At 37.8% G+C, this 22143-nt stretch overlaps 2 protein-coding genes across 5 annotated transcripts in view; one reads left to right on the top strand and one right to left on the bottom strand.

Annotated features, from left to right (window-relative positions):
- The window catches only part of Sh3rf1 (SH3 domain containing ring finger 1), a 166711-nt gene that overhangs the window by 111129 nt on the left and 33439 nt on the right, over positions 1–22143 (top strand). For all 4 annotated transcript variants that reach the window (XM_021264926.2, XM_004852919.3, XM_004852920.3 and 1 more), the window contains one exon: positions 17947–18249. In XM_021264926.2, coding sequence (XP_021120585.1) covers positions 17947–18249 — 303 coding nt within the window. The remainder of the gene's footprint in view (positions 1–17946; positions 18250–22143) is intronic.
- The window catches only part of LOC147826712 (uncharacterized), a 43348-nt gene that overhangs the window by 1158 nt on the left and 20047 nt on the right, over positions 1–22143 (bottom strand). Inside the window, exons 2-4 of the mRNA XM_087217003.1 lie at positions 6544–6639; positions 1197–1283; positions 939–1070 (exon numbers count right to left, since the gene is read on the bottom strand). Coding sequence (XP_087073129.1) covers positions 951–1070; positions 1197–1283; positions 6544–6639 — 303 coding nt within the window. The 3' untranslated portion in view covers positions 939–950. The remainder of the gene's footprint in view (positions 1–938; positions 1071–1196; positions 1284–6543; positions 6640–22143) is intronic.

Below are 22143 nucleotides of genomic sequence, written 5' to 3'. Positions count from 1 at the left end.
CTTCAGATATGGAAAAGCAGACTATAGATATCAAAAACAGGAACCTTTTCCTGAATAGTGGTCTTTCTCTTGTTTTATAAACCCTATTTATAATTGCCCACTTTAAGGCCCAGACAGACTGAATATAAAAATAGATCATGTTATAAAAATTCACTAGTAAATAATTTTCTTACATTTTACAAGCAGACATTTAAGTCTCTGTCAGTTTAGGTACTTGGGTGGGAGGTTTTGTTTGTTTTAACACTACTGCCCCAATAGTTATCTATCAGAGGTTTTGAAAGATCAAATAAGATAATACAGTGGACCCTCGAGTTACGACCAGCCTGACATACAAACAACCTGGCTTATGACTGGAACTTTAGTTTTAACTTATGAACAAAGTCTTGAGTTTTGACCCAGATGCCAGCTGCTTGTGCTTCCAGATGGTCTCAGATACAGATTTAACCCTTAAAGAGTTCTGGAAGGAACATTACAACATCCTTTCCTGTGTGGGGTTAATTAAGAAAACCTAGGCCAGTGTCTCTCTAAGGACACTGAGATCTGCCCATATACAGGAGAGACACTTTGCTTTTTTTGGTGCTGGGGATCGAACTCAGGACCTTGCGTTTGTGAAGCAGGCAGCGGAACCACTGAGCTAAATCCCCAGCCCTCAGGAAAAAGACTTTGAAGGCGTGTAGAAGAGTTTGAGTCTTCAGTTGACCAGCTTGAGTTACAACCAGCCCTCAAGAATGAATTGAGTTTGTAAGTCAAGGGTGCACTGTACACTTAAGGGGTTTAACAGCTCTATGTCTTATGCAAAGTGGTTTGGAGCTCACATTAGACTATAAGCCAGAGTGTGCCAGAGTATAGTAATTATCAAATAAAAGAACTGCACCATGATGCATACTGAAGGAAATACATTCAGAGTTGGATTATGAGTCACCAGAGCCATATCTTACCTTACAGAGGCCTTAACTGAGACTGAAAGTCCCCTTGGCTCCTCCTGGTTGAGTTTGAAAATGGAAATGCCCAAGAAACTTGCTTGTGGCAGAAGCACTAAGCAGGATGAGCCTGGTTGTAGCATTGTAGACCTGGAGTGGGTGGGGCAGTGCTTCAGATATTGAATTGGGGGGTGGGTAAGGGAAATTAAAGGGACTTAGCATCCGAAGTAGGTAATGAAAGGATTGGGGTAGGAAGAATGAGATGGTAAGACATACTGCTGGAATAGTTTGCCCTCCCTTCCTGTCTTCAGTGATCTTTCTCTTCTCTTTCAATATCCCATAACTGTGGTCTGTGATCTCCACCTGCATTGAAATAAGGGGATAAAATAGTATCATGATTTGCAGACAAATTTCCTATTAAAGTAGAACGCAAAATTCTTCAAGAGTTGAATAGAGATGGAGAGTGTCTGGTTGGGGTTAGTGAGTAGGAGAGAGGAAAGAATTGCTATATAAGTGGCCCTGAATTCTGTCACTTGGACTCCATGTTTAGCTCTTATGATGAGGATTCTTTTGCTTTGATGTCATTCACTCTTCCTTTCTAGAGAGTCTCTCTTCAGTCTTCTCTCTGGACATGCCTTGGACATTGAGGATTTTATTCTCTTTAGACAGACTCTTCCTTGGCCTTGGAGGTTGTGGTTTTTATTCTATTTAGTTGGGCTCTTTGTTGATTTAAACAAGTTGGAAAGCAGTAAGGGGTAAGAGTTTCTTGGGGAAGCCTGGGGAATTCTTGAAGACACAATGCCAGGATGCATACAAAAAGGGTGTGTTTGTCAAGAAATTTGTTGTCTGCTTATCTGTGTTCAAAAATAACCAGTTTTCTACACATTGGAAAGGAAGATTTTAACAACCCTATTACTTTGGAACTGACTCATTTGATTCAGCAGTCATTCAGATAAGGATGACACAATTCTTAGCAGGCGAAAAGTTTGAATGAGGTAAGTGCTACATATAGGATTTTGGACATTTTTCAAATGTGGTATATTATAGGCTTATAGTGAACTACACATCTTTATTATGTTTCTCATCTTATTTTGATAGCTAGTTATTTGCTTGACATATCACTCACCCAAGTTTTTCAACAACAAAGTTATTTAGCAACTTACTCTTTTGCCATAGATAATATAAAGATAAGCATTCCTTGGCATGACATGTAGTAGGAGTGCCTCATAGACAACTGTTCTTCCTCTTCAGTTACTGCCAGAAAGAAGGGCTGCTTTTCTCGTTCTTTAGATCTCACTCCAGATGTCATCCTTCTGACAGATTTTCCTTCACTATCTTTTCAACATTAAGTCCTCCTCACCATTTGTTTACCTCAAATGCATAGCGGTAAGGTAGTGGGGGAAAACATGGACTCTGGAGCTAAATGTCTGGGATTCAAGTCGTGGCACTACCACTAATAATCTGAGTCACTTTGTCCCTGGTCTTCTTATTTTAGAAATACTGAATCTCTGTATAGGATGAGTTAATCTCAGTGACACTTAAGAGTAGTGTCTGGCACCCTGTAAGAGCTTTGTAAGTGCTTGCTGCGATTGGTATCACATTATTCCTTCATAGCATTTTGTTCTGTCTAACTGTTCCAAGTCATTTGTTGTAGTGACCAGTTGTCCCCCTCATGTCCTCCTGGCATGCCCCTGTCTCTGGGGTTCTCACACAGTGCCTGGTCACTGTGGACTCTCAATAAATGTTGCTTAAATGACTGAAGAGCAGTCTAAAACTTGTAGAACAAAAGTTTCAAACCAAAAAACAAATCTGGCTTGTTGATTTTTATCCATTTTCAGCTAAAATTTCCAACTGATATTCCTGTCATTCACTACTAGCCATATATTTTGTTACTGGTGTATCTTGTATCATATCAGGAAGTTACATTCCTCAAAGTCATTGGGTCTGTGTGACCTTAATGAGATCTCTTTCTTTCTTTTTTTTAAACTAGGTTATTTGGTTATGTCCACTTTAGATTTTTCCCAGACCAAAACAATAGTAGCCATGCCATGTGGAATGATTTTGCAACCTCTACTATTTGTTTGTAATATAGAAAAGACTCCCTGGTGGTAGGGCAGAGATGGGGAGATATTGGCCAAGGATATGCCATTTTAATTAGATAAAAGGAATAAGTTTCTCTGGCTGTGTATTATCAGAGTTAACAATGGAAAATCAAATGTGCAGGACTTAGTACAAATTGTCTTAAAGTTGTAGCTCTGGCTCCCTCCTCTATGGAGTTAGGGAATTGGAAGATACTGTGTTCCACAGAAGTAGTAGAGGTTGAGATATATACCTTGAAATTGTCAAGGTGACCCTTGGAGGAGCTAAGAATAGACAATGTTCATCTTTTATTTTTAACTTACAGCTTTTCCTCTAGAGAATAATGATAGCAGAAGGGCAAAATAATAGTCTTTGATATAATAATCAAAGAGTTGATTGAACCATATAAAATGATATTCTATTATATTTTTGAATGTATTTTTTCCTGTAAAATTAAAAAGTGTAATCAATGTTTATAAAAGAAATTTAGAGAAATTGTTGGGAAGTTGGAAAGAGAATTAGTATATTGCCTAGCATCCAAATTTCTCCTTCAGTTATGAAGTAAGTTAATTTTTATGAGTGAAATTTAGAGATATTGTTGAGAAATCAGTAAGGGAGAATTACTCTCTTGCTTAGCACCATCCTGTCTCCCTTAATTCTGACTGAGTACATTGGATCTGCTTTTGAGCAGCTTTTTTCTTTTTCTAAAGCACTGTGGGTCATGTTCCCTGGTCCAGATTTTCATATCTTACCGAATGTTATCATCTTAATATAAGTTATTGTAGGTTTCCTTCTGCTGCAGTGATAGAAGGAGAAATGAGGACTGGGTCCTGAAGTTCTAACAGCTAAGACAGGTCTCCTATAAACTCCAGGAACTGCTACTTAATATATATGGCCAGAGACTCCATCTGCAAAGGAGTTGCTTAGATTAGGAGAGGAACTTCATGTAGGGCAGTTTATGCTCCATCTATTATTCAGTGGCCTCTGTCTAATTTAAGAGTTTCCTCTTGTTTTCCATCAGGAGAACATTCAGGGAGCTGAGATTCTAAAGATCAGTTAATGTTTATTGAGTTCTCACTGCATGAATGGACAGTTTCCAGTACACTAAGCAATTTTGTAGGACATAAGAATGCAGATCTCCTGCCTAGCCTTAATCAGAGGCCTAGAATAATGACCAAATGGTGTTTAACTTCCACAGTGATTCCCCAAAGAATCCCTAGATTCTTTAGCCTGGCTACATTCCCCTATAGGGGCCCTAGTTAAGGTTTTACTGATCATTCCTGGAAAATGCATCTTGTAATTGCTGCTTTTACAGCTCATCTGGGATATTTCTTTGTCTGTATACTTATAGAATACTCACCGTTTCTTCAAGGTCCAATAATTTCTCTTAGAGCTTTTATTTCCCACTTCTTCTTATGCAACAAAATAAATTCTGTGAATCCAAATAAAAACAATCTACTTCTTGGTTCAGACTTCTACAATACTTAGTTTTCACCATTCTTATAGACCTGGGACATGCTAAGAGTATAGTTATATAGTCATATAGTTGTATGTGTAGGTGGTTTATTGTTTTCTTGGGTTCCTTGAGAACATGTCTCACATAAGGCATATTTTTAATCTTTTACTTCTATAATTGTATTACAAAGAAAAAACTTGAAAAGGACACGAATAATTCTAAGTCTCATCCTGTATTCTTTTGGTAAATACCCTTCCATTCTTTTTCCTTGTGCCTTAACGGTATGGCATACATACCTTTACCTTTCTCCACATAAGTGTAGTAGTATTATCCATGAGTTTTCATGGATACATAATAAACACTATTAACTAAACCATAATGTAGTTAAATATTTTTACCATTTTTTAGACAAGTGTCTTATTTAGGAGAACAGAGACCCTAATTGAGAAGTGCATGATGGTCCCTATTCTGCTTTAGGTTCCTGCCCTGCTGTGCGTTTGCTGCAGACAACATGCAATAACTAGTGTTCCTAATAGTTTCACAAAATGTATTATTATTATCCAGCTTTGCTTAGCAATTCTATAATACATCTTTTTTGTTGAAAAAATTATGAAACCATTTCCAAATTCTAACATGAAAAGTTAGTTTTCAGACATGATTCATTACTCAATTTCAAATGTCTGAGGTTGCTTTTTAAAGAGAAAACTCACAAATTAAAGCCATAATATTTTAATGTCTTTATTATTTAAAAAATTTTCATTATATTGCTATGTAAATGTTAAATATTACTAACTAAGGCTTTACTAAGCAGAGTAGGTTCATTTTAATTAACAAGTGTTAAGTCATGTTTGATATCCTATGAAGGAGATTGAATGAATATTCTATACTGTTCTGGGCATTTGTGTGCATATGTAAAATATAAATGGCTTGAACAGAAGCGTTTTGACTAAAATCAATGGGAGATAGTTCTCTACTGAAGGAGAGTATTTCAGGAAAGTTTTTCCTAAGTGTTGTAAAACATTAGTTTTTAATTAATCGACAAAGTTTAACAGCAGCGTGGCTAGTAGGTTTTACATACATGTCAGGCAAAACTTTCTCCATATGCTGAGAAAACTTTAGCAAATGTGCAGAGTCACAAAGGTCAGTACCCTCAGTATTCTCTCTCTTCTTGGTCAGCTTCCTTCTTGATCGCCGGACCTTCCCATCCGCAGTGTGTACCCGCCCCCCCCCCCCCCACACTTTGGGTATCAAGGACTGGGGAAAATGTTTTTCACTGATTTATTAACTGATTACAAATTATTATGGAATTTCTGTCAGTGTGTAATTTCAGATTGACAAAGTTTTACTTAGAATTTAATGAGAATTCCGTATTCTGTATCTCCTGGGGTGTTTGTGTATTTCCTGCATAGTATTCCTACATCTGGTAATGAGGTTCTGGAAAATAAAATGTATCATTGGAATGTATACTTTCAGTTAATAGGCATTTCTGACTTATGATGTGCATTTGGTGAGCAAATACAAAATAGAAACATACAGAACCTCATGCATTTTCAGATCCCATTGAACAGTGACATGAACTGAGCCCAATTTTAAAATTTTTAATTGGTTTCTCTCCCTAGAACCATAATTAGTTTGTAGAGCTCTTGCTTCACAAGTAACAGGTGCAAGTACCTCCTGAGCCTTAATTTTCAGAAAAAAAGTTCCTTCTGCCTTTTCAGTTGTTCTGCACATTCACTGACTATGATCATAAAGTCTTTCTCCTCCTCTGCAGTTGCTGTCTTCTCCTTTAAGTCTTTCATCCTCCAGGAACTTGGTCACATCATTTATATCTTTTTCGATTTGCATGTCAATTATTCTCTTTGTCTTGGCTACCCCTTAATATAGGAAAATGATCTGCCTTTTGCTGTCCTCAAGTCATTCCGTGACCACACTCACCTCATTATGGTTCTCCATTTTCCTGGCATAATTCTCAGAAAGCGTCATTTACTGCTTCTCACTGCCTTTGCTCGCTCATGCCTTGTAGTTAGCCTTTAGTCCCTCCAAAGTGTGAAACTACCCTCTTGGTTGCCACTAGCTGCCTTTTCTTACCTCTTCTTTTGTCTTCCCAAGAGCATCGACTCCTGTTCTTAATCTCTCTGAAGCTTTTGCCTTTTCCATTTTTGGGATGTTGGCTGGGTGGTTGGCCTAGAAAATTAAGCAGAATCTTCCATAACCTGAGATTTTTGAGTGCCTTTTTTTCACCTTACCCCTGCTGTTTTCTTCTCTATTTTTTCCTCTCTAAATCAGAGATCACTAACAAATATGGCTTCTAGATAACATTTATGCTTATTTGCAAAGTAGTTTTGTTTAATTAGTTAAGGTATAAAATCAGGAAATTTTTGTATAAGCCTATTTTCTAGCTTAACAAAAAAAATCCCAAATAAATAAAAACATGCCAAGTAGTTGCCCCAAAGAAGGAATACACTCCAACTCACCAAAAGTTTATCAAAGTGCCCACACATACTGTTGGTATTTGTTTGGCCTTCATTCATTGACCTCACTGCTCAAGCAGACGCATGAATTTGCGCCTCCTACCTTAATGTTAGAAATGCATTGTGTTGTTTTTTAGGTCCTCTTTTTTCATGAGTCGGAGGGGATGTGTGTGTCTGTTTCCCTTTTTCCCTTATAGTCCCTTTTTCCTAGTAGTGTGCTCAGCTTACAGTAGTCACTCAAAAAACATTCAGGCGAGGGCCGGAGATTTAGCTCAGTGGTTCCACCGCCTCCCTCGCTTGCACAAAGTCCCGAGTTCGATCCCCAGTACCAAAAAAAACCCATTCAGGTGAGTAAAGTCTTTTTGGTTTGATTCTGGTCACCAGTGACTTGAGGTCTCTACTTGACACACAGGTTTCTGCCTGTAGAGTATTTTGAATGGGAAATCTTTGTTTGAGGTTGAGAGAAAGTGTTGGTATTACACCCATTATGTTACTGCACCCATAATACTTCATGTTACATATGAAAAGTTGGAGGCATGTACAAGATAAAGCGACTTGTCCAAGGCAACAAAGAAAGTTAATGGTGAGTTGGACTCCTCAGAATAGTAAGAATAACACATGTTTGTGTAGCACTTTATAGGTTACAAAGCATTTTAACCTATTCTCCTGGGGTGTACAGAAGTGACATTACCATCCCTGTTTTATACAGCTATGGAAACTGAGACCATGGAATTTAAATGATTAGCCCCAGAGTACTCAGCCAGTGAGGGCAGAGACCTGATTCTAACCTAAACTTTTTGACCTCACGTTCAGGATTTTTCCCATAGTTTTCTCTGATGCTACCTTTTCCAGCTCCTAAGCTCAAATTCTTTGTAGGCGTTCGGTAATGTGAACCTGTACCTGTTCTTATGCCTTCATTTCAAACCAGAAACCAGAAAAGGTAAATTCTTACTACTTACTTACAGAGCTATAATAAGCCAGGAGTGAAATCACTGATGGTTCACCTTCCTGTCCTAGTGTAGCCAGGCAGTGACTTTGAAAATTCCCTTTCCTTTGTCAGGGCATAGTAGTGAGGTTTGTATTGAGAGTCCCTATTCCTCACTGTCCTGCTGCTTTTCTGAGTAACTTCTGTTGTCTTTACAACTATTTCAGGGCTTAGGAGGCTTGAGAAATGTGGGCTAAGAGGTCAGGGGAAGAGTTCTAGTCCTCTTTTCTATATTCAGCAAATTCTTTGTGCCTAATGAGCCTCAGAAGGACAGCTACCTTGTGGTACAAGGGTGTTCTTGATTTCTTTTTCTTTATGACTTCCAGAGGGTTAAGAGCAGAGCTTTCAAATCAAATGCACATGTTGCTGCTGAACAAATTGAAAGTGCTTAGTCCAAACTGAGATGTGATATAAGCATGTGATACATACTGATTCTAAAGACTTCACACCAAAAAAAACACAGAACATAACCATGCTGTTTTTATAGTGATTATATGTTGAAACATATAATCATATGTTATATGTTTTATAGTGATAACACTGTGAATATATTATACTAAATAAAATTAATAAAATTAATTTTACCTTTAAAAAATTTTTTAAATGTGGCAAATAAAATATTTAAGTTATATAGATGGCTTATATTATGCTTCATTTGGACAGTGCTGGTCCAGCACAGTACCTCTTTCTCTTGATAGTTCTAAGAGACAAATTTTTTATTCATTCAACAAATATTTATAGAGACCTAAATGGAACTGCTGCTCAAAAGGGAGGCTTTTGTATCAATTTTTTAAAACTCCCAGGTAATCAATCCCCTCAGTCTCTTGAATAATTCTTCTTCTGTAGGTGAGTCTTATATTACAAATGAAGACTGAGTTTGCTTTTTATTTTTTGTTTGTTTGTTTGTTTTTTGGTACCGGGGATCAAACTCAGGACCTTGTGCTTTCGAGGCAAGCACCAAAACCACTGAGCTAAATCCCCAGCCCCTGAGTTTGCTTTTTATATCATCCAAACATTAAAACCCAGTTACCTGAATTTCATGGAAAAATAGAAGACTAATGGGAATACAAATTCTTCATTGCTATTATGCTAGATGTATTTTGCAAAGGGCTGGAATGTGAGGCAAAATATTTTTATTTCTGCTAAGAGAATGGCCATGAATTTCTATCACCAGTTTTCCTCAAAGTATATGACTTACCTGGGGAGGAAACATTGGACCTAGCAATGCAGTAAAATATTGAAGTACTGCATCTACAGCATGGCTTTATAAAGGTGGTACTTCGAGCTCCCCTGCCTCCATCGCAAGCTCCTAGGGCAGAGAAGGTGAGCTGGTCCCAGCACCCGGAATGAAGCTCCCCCGCCACCATCCCAAGCTCCTAGGGCAGAGAAGCTGAGCCACCCCCCCACCCCTGTGGAAATGAGAAGACATGTAAACAAGCCTCAAAAACAGACTTCTGGATCACCTACAGCAACCCCAAAGGGAAAGGAGATGGAACAATCTGATACTCAGCTACCTGGACTCTCTGAACTGGCAACAAAAGAGGATCTGGGAAAAATGAAATCAGAAATAATTACTCAGATAACAGCAAAGATTGTGCTCATAGTGCAAGACATGATTAGTAAATCTAGAGAGGACACAGATTAAAAAAATAGAGGATCTGAGGAACATGATGGAATCCCAACATAGGAAACAAATGGAATCCATAAAACAGATGCAAACAGATTTCCAGGAGATTAAAAACTCCATCGAAAGTCTGTGCAGCAGAATGAACCAATGTGAGGATAGAATTTCAGATATAGAAGATAAGATTTCAATTAGTGACCAGGAAAGGAAAAAATTGCTTTAAAATTGTAAAGGAACATGAGAAATCAATCCAGCAGCTGCTAGACAATGCAAAGAAGAATAACATAAGACTGATTGGAGTCAATGAAGAAAAAGGAGAGAGTGCAGATGACATAAAAAAACTGTTCACAGAAGTCATGGCAGAAAACTTCCCAAGCAGGGGAAAAGAACTTGACATACAGATAAGTGAGGCATATAGGACTCCAGCTAGCCTTGATCAAAAAAAATAATAGGATTCCAGAAATCCAACAGAAGAACAAAATTCTATAAGCAGTGAGAGAAAAGAAACAAATCAAAAAGGAAAGCCCATCAGAATCACAGAAGACTTCTCAATGCAAACCCTCAAGGCAAGAAGAGCTTGCTTGGAGTGATGTATTTCAAGCCCTAAAGGAAAACAGCCTCCAACCTAGATTGATGTATCCTGCAAAACTATCTTTCAGAATGGATGGAGAAATGAGATACTTTCATGACAAAGAGCACCTCAGGAACTGATGAATACCAAACCAGCACTCCAAAAAATTTTAGACAATACCATAGGAAAAGACAATGAGGATCACAACCCCAGAAAGCCCAGCAGAATGAATCCAATGGACATGACAAATTAAATGCAAAGGGGGAGAATCCAGCAAAAAGAAAAAGTCATGACAAGGCTTTTAAAACTTTTAACTTCATCTCCCTAATGAGTGTATAATTCAATCTTGTTATTGTACTGATTAGTATTTTTCTGCACACCTTTCCTTTTGCTATACTGGCTATTTTTATCATCTTCTTGTGTCTACTTTTTAATTGGGTTGTCTATTAATGAGCTCCAAGAATTCTTTATATATTCTGGTCATAGGATATATGCATTGTAAATATGGTCTGTTTAAGGACTACTTTTCATTTTAATGATGTCATTTAAAGTTCTAAATTTTGATGGAATCTCATTTATCAATTTTTTTCTTTTATACATCATGTCTTTTGTATCCTAGGTAGTTCTTGCCTACCCTAAATTCATAAATATTTTCCCTTATAATTTCTTCTTAAAGTTCTATACTTTTAGGCTTTCTTATTTAGGTTCATAGATCCCTTCAAGTTATTTTCATGTATGGAAATAAAGGATTGAAGTTAATTTTTTATATACGGATACCAGGAGTTCTACTGCCGTTTACTGAAAACACTATCTCTTCCTCGGCTCTTGAATTAAGTTTATAGTCTATGAAATGCTAATGTTAAATAATCTTTCAAAACTCAGTGGACTATATATGTGCGGTTCTATTTCTAGATTCTCTGTTTTATTCAAATGATCTATATGTCTTTCCTTACACCAACACTACCTTGATTACTGTAGCTTTAGAAGAAGTCTTAAAATTAGGTACTAAATGTCTTCCAACACTGTTTCTGTTTTTGGTTTTTTGGTTTTTTTTTTAACTTTTCTAGGTCCTTTGTACTCCTACATAACTTTTAAATTTCAATATCCAATTCTTCATTTATAGCAAGTATACACAGACCTGAATTTTTATATATACCTTGTGTTTTCTAATCCTGCTAAATTCAAATACAAGTTCTAGGGGCTCCTAGAGATTTCTTGGTATTTTCTCAGTAGATGATCATTTCATCTACATGTAAAGATTTTGCTTCTACCTTGCCAGTCCTATCCTAGTTGTGTCATTTTATTGCCAGACTATTTTGGTGGGGCCTAGGTTTCAAAGTTTAATGGACAGATAAAGAGTAAGCATATCTGCCCTTGTTCCCCACCTTAAGGAGAATGCATTGTATCTCCTCCATTCATGTAAGGCGTTCTCACTGGAAGTATGGACTACATGTCTTTAATCTGTTGAGAAGGTTCTGTTCTACTTTTAGTCTCCTGATAGCTTTTATCATGAACAGCTGTAGAATTTAGTCCAATACTTTTTCTCCAACTAGTGACAGGATCATTTGGCTTTTTCCTTTCCTCTGTTTAAATGATGACTTTTGGGGGTGGATCTTCCATTGCTGAACCAACACTGCCATGCCTATAACAAAACCACTTTCTACATACTGCTAGATCTGACTTCTAATTGTTTTGTTAAACAAATTTCTATCTATGTTCATACTTTTTTTTCTATTATCTTTATCCAGTTTTAGGATTAGCACAATGTTGATTTCCTAAAATGAGGGGAGAAGTGTTTCTTCTTTTTTCTGCTTTAATTGTTTGATATAATTTATCAGTTAAAATGTATATGAGCCTGCTGTTGTCATATAGGTAGGTTTCCAAGCTAGGGATATACTCTCTTTAATAGGTGCTATTCAAATTTTATATTTCCTCCAGAGTTAGTTTCATTAATTTGTCTTCCAAGGTACTTCTTAGAAGTTGTCAAATTTATTTCAAAAGAGATTTTTGTAATATGCCTTCTATATCCTTTTAAATTCTGTAAAATCTGTGGTAATGTCTCCTAGATCTTAATATGGTAATTTAAATAATGTATAATTGATATTGTGTAACAGGACGAAAAAGATCTAAAGGAGCAGGGGAAGTGGGAGGGGTAGGGGAAAGGAAAAAAGGGAAAAGAGAAAATATGAGAAAAGGAAAAAAATGGAAACAAAGCCTTTGCAAATAAGGAAGGGTGGAGGGGGTGAAGGGAGGGCAAGGGAAGGGGAAAAAAATAAGAACCAAGAGACTCATGTAATGGTACAAGATCGCAATGATGAATGTAACTGTATTTTATACCTAGAATGTACCAATAAACTTAATGGGAAAAAATAAAATAAAAAAAAATAAAAGTGGTATTTCAAACCAGGAAAAGATGGACTGGTGATAGGACAACTGCTGAGCCATGTGGGAATAACAGTGCTGGCCCTGCTTTATTCTTTCTATAAAACCAGTTGGTCAGATGGTTCAAAGATTGTCAGAGAGAGAGAGAGAGAGAGAGGAAAAAAACGTTAAAATACAAGGAAAGTATTTCTTTTAAAAAATACTTTTGTGATAAGATTTTTAAAGCATGTTATTAAATTGCTATAAGGGTAAAGTTTGATAAATTTGAAAAAAATTTACTCATAACAACATATTAACTTGGGATAATTTTTTAACTTGGATATATACACACATATGTACCCAGACCATATGGCATAAAGAACACTTAATGTAATATATAAAGAGTATTTACAGTATAAATGTTTAAGGAAAATAACCAACAACCCAATGGAAATATCGGCAAAATATGGAAATAGGCAAATCCTAAAAAAAGAAAACAGATGCTTAATCTCATTAAACAAATAAGAGAAACACAAATGAACCAATATAATATAGTTACCTTTCCAACTGATAGATATTTAGGCAGTGATTGATAACACTAATATTGTTAACAACTTGGAGAAACAAAGGTCTAAAAACATTGTAGGAGGAGGTAAAAATTGATACCTTTTTGGAGCATAATGTGCCTATATTCTTCAAAAATATTTTTAGGCTTAGCTTATAGTTTGTTCTAACAAATTCACTTTTAGGAATTTACCCTACAGATATGTCTACACAAGCATGTCAAAATATATTAAATGATGACATCTCTATATAATGGAATACTGTGCTTGTCCCTTTGGCATGGAAATACATTCATGAGATATTGTTAAGGATGAAAACAGTATGTACTTCCTGGCCTCATTTGTGTTAAAACTTAATTGAGTCGATGTATGACAACATCTACATAAAAATATATGTAGAAAGATATCTTCTAAATTGTTAAATGTAAATACATCTGGAAAATGGGTTGAAAGGAGATGAATGTGTGGGACTGATTAAACCTTTGACTTTTTATGCCATAGTAGTCTATACTATTTATTTCCTAGAGAATAATGAACATATGTTACATTATAATATATCCTTGAAGTTTTATTTGCCTTTTGTAGAATAGTTTCTTCTTAGACCTACTATTTGTATAATCAAAAGCAAGAGACTGATTAATCTTTAAAACTTCATATGCAGTCGTCACTATTCAACTCAGTACTCATTAAAATTATTTTCTCTTTTAAAGAATGTTAAGTCTAATCTCTTTGAAAGGCTATATTAGCTTTAGCAAAGAGGGAAATTTCACATGCACACAAAGTTTATTTTAGCATCTTTTATGAGTACATTTGCAGTACACAACGACTGCCTTCATCGCAGGAGGTGGTACATGTACATAACACATCTTAATTCTTATTTTCACCCCCTTCCATTCCCCTCTCTTGCACCTCTCTTCATCTCTTAGAGTTTTTATTTCTTAAGATGCCTTGTTGTCAATATTTTCTCTCATATTTATTTTTATCTCTGATAACTTTCAAAGACAAATTCTTTCTAAATTTTGGGCTTTTCCTCAAAAAGGGACATAAGGATTCTAAGATCAATAAATCCATTTAGTCCTTCCCTTTAGCTCTGGTACAGTAAATTTTACTGTGTATCCAATCTATGCCTTGTCCAAGTTCCTTACCAAGTACTTAAAAGAAGGTATTTTAGGCTACAAATTTGTTTGCATATGATGAGTGAACTTCGAACTTTAAAGGTCATGATTAGATAAATGTCACAGAAAGCCCATGCTACTGAGCTCAAACAAACATTCATAAATTTTATCAAAATCTCATTAAAAGCTGTCAGACCGTTGTTTTCTTGTTGTGGTTACCAAAGGTTAAGTTACATGTAGAACAAAAGACCGTTTAACTTTCTTCCTGATTTACCTAATGCCTTACAAAATAATCTTCACTTTATGATGATTTTCTCTGGAGTTTATGAAGAAAGCAAGGAACAGTGTCATAAATCCTAGCTTCTACTGTTTCAAAACAAATTTAGTAGTAATTTTAAAATACGACAACATCTTACTAACAAATACTACTGTCAATGCATAAAAATGAAAAGCAGGAAAAATATAGTTGGCTATTTCAAAACATAGAAGTAAAATAGAAAAATGAACCATGTCTTTTTAGAGTGAGGTTATGCATTATAGATGTAGAGAGCCAAAAGAGACATAAAAATCATCAGCTTTGACCTACTCTCTGAGGAAGCTATGATCAGTAAAGCTAAAATGACTACAGTAAGGTCACAGAGTTAGTGAGTGGCAGTGCTAGCACTAGATGGTCTTCTGCCTGCCACTGCTAATTCTACCACACCATGCTGTGTCTGCCTGTATGTGCATGCTTCTGCATATGACTAGATTTTTCTAAATATGCCAGCCTTATGGTCCAGCAGTTTTACTCATAAACACAGGAGCAATCTCCATATGTGCTTATGTCCACCATAAGACATGTAGTAGATTATTCATGGCAGTATTGTTCTTTTTTTCTTTTTTTTTGGCAGTACCAGGGATCAAACTCAGGACCTTCTGCTTGCCAGGCAGGCACGGCATCGCTGAGCTACATCCCTGGCCCTCATAACAGTATTGTTCTTAATAGGCAAAATCTATTGGAAATAAGAAAGGAAGGAAGGGGGGAAAAAAAGAAAGAAACCCCTAGTTTCAATTAGCAATAAAATACATAAACAAATTAGTATATATTTCATGGAAGGGAATGTTATATACCAGTTAAAAAGAAAAAACTACATTTCATGGAGCAATATGGCCACGTCCCAGAAAGCATATTAGTGGGCAAAAGTAGCCAGACATAAATTATGGAAAGCCCTTATGTTATTTTTATGTCTGCTTATGAGCCCCTTAAGGGTAGAGACCATTTCTCTGCATCTGTAGATCTCCAGCACTTGTCCCATTATCCAGCACATAGTGGGTGCTCAATGTGTATTTTTAGTGGAGAGGATATGATATGGGAAAGTCACAAAGGAATCATCTAGTATTTTTTTAACTGAATGCCAAGAAATATAGGGCACAATACTTTAATTTTCAGATATTTAGAGCATAACATACGGAAACCTGGAATATAAACATAGTATTAATTATAATTGACACTTGACTAGGTATAGACACGACAAGACTGTGGTAATATTTGAGAACATTTCAAAACAAATACAACTAATGGAGCCTATGGTTTGACCCCAGAATTAATATAAATGTGGTATCAAGTGAATGTGATAGTTTCTTCTATTCATATTTTTGGCCTCAAGGAAGGAGAAGTCTTCTCAACTCCTTCCCGTTTCCTGCTCAGCAGGACAGGAGTGTGCACTTCATGTACCAGATTGAAGCATACTGATTGGATTCCTGCTTTGGATGCTTTGTGCCTTAGGGTGGGTGTAAGATCATAGTGGAAGAAGGCCTCTGTGACTCCTTTTCCTCTGGCATTGCTGGGTGACTGACCTTTCATGGGATAAAACTAATGAGTTTGGAATGGGGAAAATGAAGTAGCTCTTCAGTCTGCTTGGCTTTTTAACTGTGCCTGAATAGGAAGGAGGACCATGCCTGACATGGCTCACTGCACTCATTAGAGCTCTACACTGTAGAAGTAGGGGCTTCTCCCACCACAATACTAGGAGATTACTTTGCTTCCTTTGGGCATTTGATTCTCTTGGGGACCACCCAGAAGGTGGGATAGGCAGACAGGGGAAGGTTTTTTAATCCTAGGTCTCCTGGCCAAATCCTTCTGTAATACTCTCCTAGGGCCACCCTTTCATAGCAACCCATTCCTTCATGCCTTAGTATACACCACAAGAATCTTCCAGCCCCTTTCTCCTGCTGTCCATACGCCACACCTTGATGAGGTGTTATTCCGACGTTGCTGCCTGTTATTCTTGAAAGTTTATCCCATAGAGAAATTCCTTGCACCCTACAAGAGAAGAGATGCTCGTGTCTGAAAAAGATTGATCCTGCTAATTGTGGATCAGACAGGCCACCCAAATTTGAGTCCCCAGGGAGCCATGGGAACAAATTGTTAGTCAATTTGCAATCATCTGTAGAATCATCCGTTGCTGGGCTGCAATTAGCACAGCTTTGTGAAGGAGCCTGGTTGTGCAGAAAGTGAGTTAATTTCTTAATTCTCTGTTAAATATTGACTGGCAGGATTTCCATTCTCCTGTAGGGCTGTCTTACTAACAAGGTGAGAAGACCTGGTCTGTACAATTGAAATGGTAGGAAAAAAAAATAGTAGGCAGGGCCGGGGATTTAGCTCAGTGGTTCCGCTGCCTGCCTCGCAAGCGCAAGGACCCGAGTTCGATCCCCAGTACCAAAAAAAAAATTAGGCAGTGTTATTTCACATGCAGGCATTTCTGTAAAATGAGTATGTAATGCTGAGATCAGAAAATTTCTGTTCTTAATGCTACCTACATTGCCTTTTAAAATGTTATTCTTTTTCATCTTATTTTTCTACAAGGTTAAACTATGTGCTCAATGTTTTCCCATTATTGTAATATCTAGGTAAGTTATGTGTAGCTTATTATCATTGAAGCTTTCCGGAAATGTTTCATTTTACCTCAGGGAAAACAAAAAGCTAATGTTCTTTCCTTTTTTGCTGATCTTATCAGCCCAGTGCACATATTTTGACCCCTTGTGTTCTTACTTTGCACTGGGACTTTTCAAATCCGCTAAATTAGCTCGCCAGCAAGACTGGAATTTCTGGTCTTACCCTGTTATGATGTAAAATTTGAGCACATATGAAGGTAACTGACACAATGACATGACAAAAAAACATATGGAGAATTTCTACCTACTTTATCGTGAAGTTCCCCAACACACATAAAAGCAGGAAGTTAATTTATTTGGAAGTGGCTGCATTAATGTTGAATGGTTTCATTCTTAGTCTTCTTGATCATTTTTACCAAACTTAGCAGTTGCTACTTCAGTGTTCAACTGTTCTCTGAGCAAATACTCAGCCATTGTTGGATTTAGGGTATTCAGTCAAATACCTAAATACCCCTTTGATTATGCATCTCCAAATTTCTTTAGTGAGCTGAAATAGATCTGCATTTGATACTAGCAACTGTTAAAATTAGACATCCTGGAAATCCTTTGAAAAAATTTTGTTTTTATCTTTTCAGCCTTGAGATTTGAACCCAGGGCCTTGTGCTTGATAGGAAGGCGCTCTGCCACTGAGCTACATCCCCAACCCAAGGGAATCCCTGATTTAATATCTGCCTATGTCATAGATACAGTGAAATCCCAGTATTAAGAGAAAAGAACATCTCTCACCCAAAAAACAAAACAAATCACATGTGCAAACTTTAAAGTGGTAACTTTAAATTTTAGATAAGGACATGTTTAAGATGAATCTCAGTGGATCTTTGAGATTTGTCTGACTTTCTTGTGTTGGTTTGTCGGTTGCGTCTGCAGTTTAACTCGGCCGCTAAGCAGCTGATAGAATGGGATAAGCCTCCCATGCCAGGAGTGGATGCTGGAGAATGTACCTCTGCCACGGCCCAGAGCAACACTGCCCCAAAGCACTCCGACACCAAGAAGAACACCAAAAAGCGACACTCCTTCACTTCCCTCACTATGGCGAACAAGTCCTCCCAGGCGTCCCAGCACCGCCACTCCATGGAGATCAGCCCTCCCGTCCTCATCAGCTCCAGCAACCCCACGGCTGCCGCTCGGATCAGCGAACTGTCCGGGCTCTCCTGCAGTGCTCCTTCTCAGGTAAACCCCAGAGATGTGGGGAATCTACCCTCTGACGTTTGTTCATCCGTTTCGAACTTCTGAAGATACTAGCTTTCCTGGGATACACAACCTTTCTTCATTTTATAGGAGGAAAAACGGAGAAGGGAAAGCTAATTTGAGTGTGTCACCCCACAACTAATTATGCAGTCATTTTCAAAGAAGAGATCAGAACTTACAAGATGAGTTAAATAATATTTATCTGTTTCACTAAGCGATCACTCAGTTTTATAAAACCTTCTCATGGTGCTAATTTGGAAGACCTTGCCAGTTGAACCTTTATCTCCACCCTAACTTACGTGGTCTAGTCAAAACTTGTAACACTTGCAGCTTTGTGCATCTACAGTATATAACTCAGCTTGCTTTTAGGCTTCCTAGGCAATTACAGAGAAAGGATGGAAAGAAACATTTAATTTAAATTACCAATTGGCCTGACTTTTATTTGTTTGAGACAGGGTCTCACTAAGTTGCATAGGCTGGGCTCAAACTTTCTATCCTCCTGCCTCAGTTTCCCAGACTGCCAGATTACAGGTCTGTGCCATCCCATTTGACCTTGCATTTTCAAAAAGCTAATTAGCTCTCCCGACTTTGGACTATCTTTAAAGTTAGCTATGCATTATTCTGTGCCAGTAAAAATTTATGAGATGATTATGAACATTGATTCATTTGGTAGCCACTTACTGAGCACCTTATTAGACCCTTCCAGGCAGTGTGTATCTCAAAATATATAAGATGTAGGACTTAATTCCAGTCTCCCAGACAAGCCTAATCGCGGCCCTGCCCAAGTCCTAGGACTACTGTCATTATCCAATTAGATGAGAGTTATATCTCACCCTAAAGGTCAGAGCCTGGTCTGAAACAGCCTGTCACGGCAGGAGAAATGTCTCCCTAATCTTGGGTCATTTTTTCAAAAATCATGCCAATTTTACATTTACTCCACAGTATACCTTTGGGGTTTCTTTTTTTTTTCTTTAAAAATGAAGTTATTTCCCCTTAAAGAAAATGAAGGAAACATAGTCCTGGTCCTCAAGAAGTTTATGGTTTTATAAGTATTTGTATTAGATCACAGAGTAAACATTTGCAATATAGCTCTTGGTATTCCTTGAAGATTTTATTAAAATTATTTTTTTGTGATGTTAGAAGTTGAGTACATTCACTTTCTGAATGGGTCTGTGGTTAGTTTATTTATTTGTTTTGTAGATGATAAGGCCACAGAACTTTTGATTTTACTGAGGGAAATAAGACACACACACACACACGCACACACACACGCACACACACATACCCGTGAGGGTAGTAAAGATAGGGATCGTTGTTTTGTTCATTGATAGCATTCTGTTGTGAGCACTCAGTAAATGCCCATTGAATGAATGAGTTAACTGAAAATTGGAGAGAGGAGATCCACTTATTTTACATGTACTTATCCCTATGTAAAGCATAGACATGGATCGTAGATCAGAGTACGAAATACCGAGTGAGGTGACTGGGAAGATTCAGAATGGAAGGTTTTTGAGTAAGGATCCTGAAGGACTAGGCTAATAAAGACAGCCAATCACTAATAGGATTGGTCATTTTTAATCTGTGTTCTTTATCTTGTGACCTAGCAACATTGCACAATGAGGTTTTCTTGACATACAAGACAAGCTTCTACCAAGCCTAGTGACAGCATGGGAGGGGAAGAGCTTTGAAATTTTTATAATCTTTTGGCAGTGGAGAGTATGAAAAGAGAAAGGAAGATAAACTGAGGGTGTGCACCTGCAGAGAACTCTGCAGTCAGGTGTGAGCATGTCTGCTGCTGCCACACCAGAGCTGGGAGTGAAGACTATAAAAGCAGAGCTATTTTTGTTTGGGTTTGAGTAGCTTAGGAAACAAGGCTCTTTCTGTATTCCATTAAAAGTTTCCTTTCACCCACTCCCCCCTCCTCCCATATTCCTGTTTTCAGTGTGGTGTTTTGCCTCAGGGAGAAGTTATTTCTAGAAGAGGATGGGAGGTGTTTGAAGTACTGCCTGGTTTCTCCACCTAGGTTTACAGAAAACATCACTTATCTGGGGCACTGTGTACATTGGGGGACCACAGTCCACAATAAAGCTTTGAGCATGTAGCCAGTGCATGTGTTCTCTCTTAGCCATGGAGATTGGTGTAGGTGGGAAGGTGGCCCTGGGAGACTCTCCCCCTGCTCAGCAGAGGACCCGTTGTGTTTCTGTGGTGTTTTTGTATTGCCATTGGCCGCAGGGAAAGCAAGAAGTCTCACCCAGTCACTCCCTTTTGCTCTCCCCAACTCTTTCTTCTCCTCACTAATCCTTTCTTGTGGGAGAAAACGAACTAATTTTGCAGTTCCATGAGAAAGGATGAGCACAGCAGAAACACTCAGGTTGTCTCTTTTCAGGGCATTTATTCTGGACACACTCAAACTCAGCTGGTTTCCTTCTGCTTCCTGTTCTTCTGCTTCTTAGTCTTTCTTTAGTGACGTTTTCCTTCCTTGGCTCCCATGCTAGGAGTAACCCTGTGTTAAAATGGTGCTTGTGAAGTTCTTGGTGTTTTGTGCTTCCTTCCTTATCTGCAGAGGCAGAGACCTTAGGGAGCCTCTGGCCCAACTCCTCACAGGCTCCAGAGACATAAAGTGATTGACCCCAAGACCATGAGGTTATTGGCAGCTAATTGTTCTGACCTCCACACTGGAGCTTTCAGAAAAATGTCAGCAATAAAATCTTTCTCAGATATTTTAGGGTCAGTCCTAGGAAACTATTTTTTTCCACCCCAAAGGTTCTTTGGTAATGATACCATGTTGTGATGAACTTCACTGTACTTTTAAAGAAAAACTACCTCTTTTGTATGGTGCAAGTCTTACATATGTCCTTGGAATGTGAATATAAAAAGATTTATGGGGATGAAATCCCTAAAAGCTTTATTCTAGAATGAAAAACTAGTATGTTTTCTATTAGAAATAGTCTTAGTTACTTTCTTGTCACTGAGACAATATCTGACACCCACTACTCTAGGGAGGAAAGGTTTATTGGCTCACAGTTTGTAGGGGTTTCAGTCCACAGTTGGCTGCTTCCAAGGCAAGGCAGAATGGTGGCATGGCCTGGCAAAGGAGAATTGGTCATGGCATGGCAGGCAGGAAGCAGAGAGAGATGAAGGATGAAGGAAGGCGATAGACCCTCCCAGGTCACATCCCCTGTTATCCACCTCCTCTACCCAGGGTTCACCTCCCAACATCACATTTAGCTATAAAGTCATCAGTGGATTAATCCACTGATGAGTATCATGCTCCCATGATCCAATCACCTCCCCAAAGCCTCACCTATGAGTTTATGAGGCTCTGGGGAGACATCTAGATAAAAGCACAACAGAAAGATTTTAGAAGTAGACTGTAGGTCATAGGAGTGCCAGAAAAAGAGAGCTTTGGGGAGAAACTCTTTATTAGTGGCATCCCTGGATCTGCTTAGGCTCATATGTTAGCATTAATTAATGTTCGACTAGAAGGTGCAGATGCATTTCAAAAGATTGTGGGTTCCCTGTATAACTCAGATTTATTTGTAAAAATAATTTATATGCTATAATGCTGATAATCCTTGACTGACCCTGGTAGGGCTTAACCTAGTGGGAAACTGAGTTTCCCTCAGGCCCTTACGAAACTAATCTCTGAACTTCTCTTTGTCTTGATCATCTTTTTCTTAATGTATGGGAACTGAATAAACCATGTTTGGGACTACATTTTTATTATAAGCCCAGAATTTTTGATATATCATTGTTTCGTTGGAGAAACAAAGCACCAGCCAACCACATAGCTTCTATACATATTGGAGGGAAAATACTGTCTGTTCAGGAACCCAGCCCTACTTCTGCAGCATCAGGTAGCACCGCTGCATTCTG

This window comes from Heterocephalus glaber, unplaced genomic scaffold (genome assembly GCF_053883595.1).
Source record: "Heterocephalus glaber isolate CG9 unplaced genomic scaffold, H.glaber_assembly_v1.0 deba00001461, whole genome shotgun sequence".
NCBI classification, from domain to species: domain Eukaryota; kingdom Metazoa; phylum Chordata; class Mammalia; order Rodentia; family Bathyergidae; genus Heterocephalus; species Heterocephalus glaber.
Note: the sequence above shows the minus strand (reverse complement) of the source record. Positions and strands in the feature narration are given on the sequence as shown.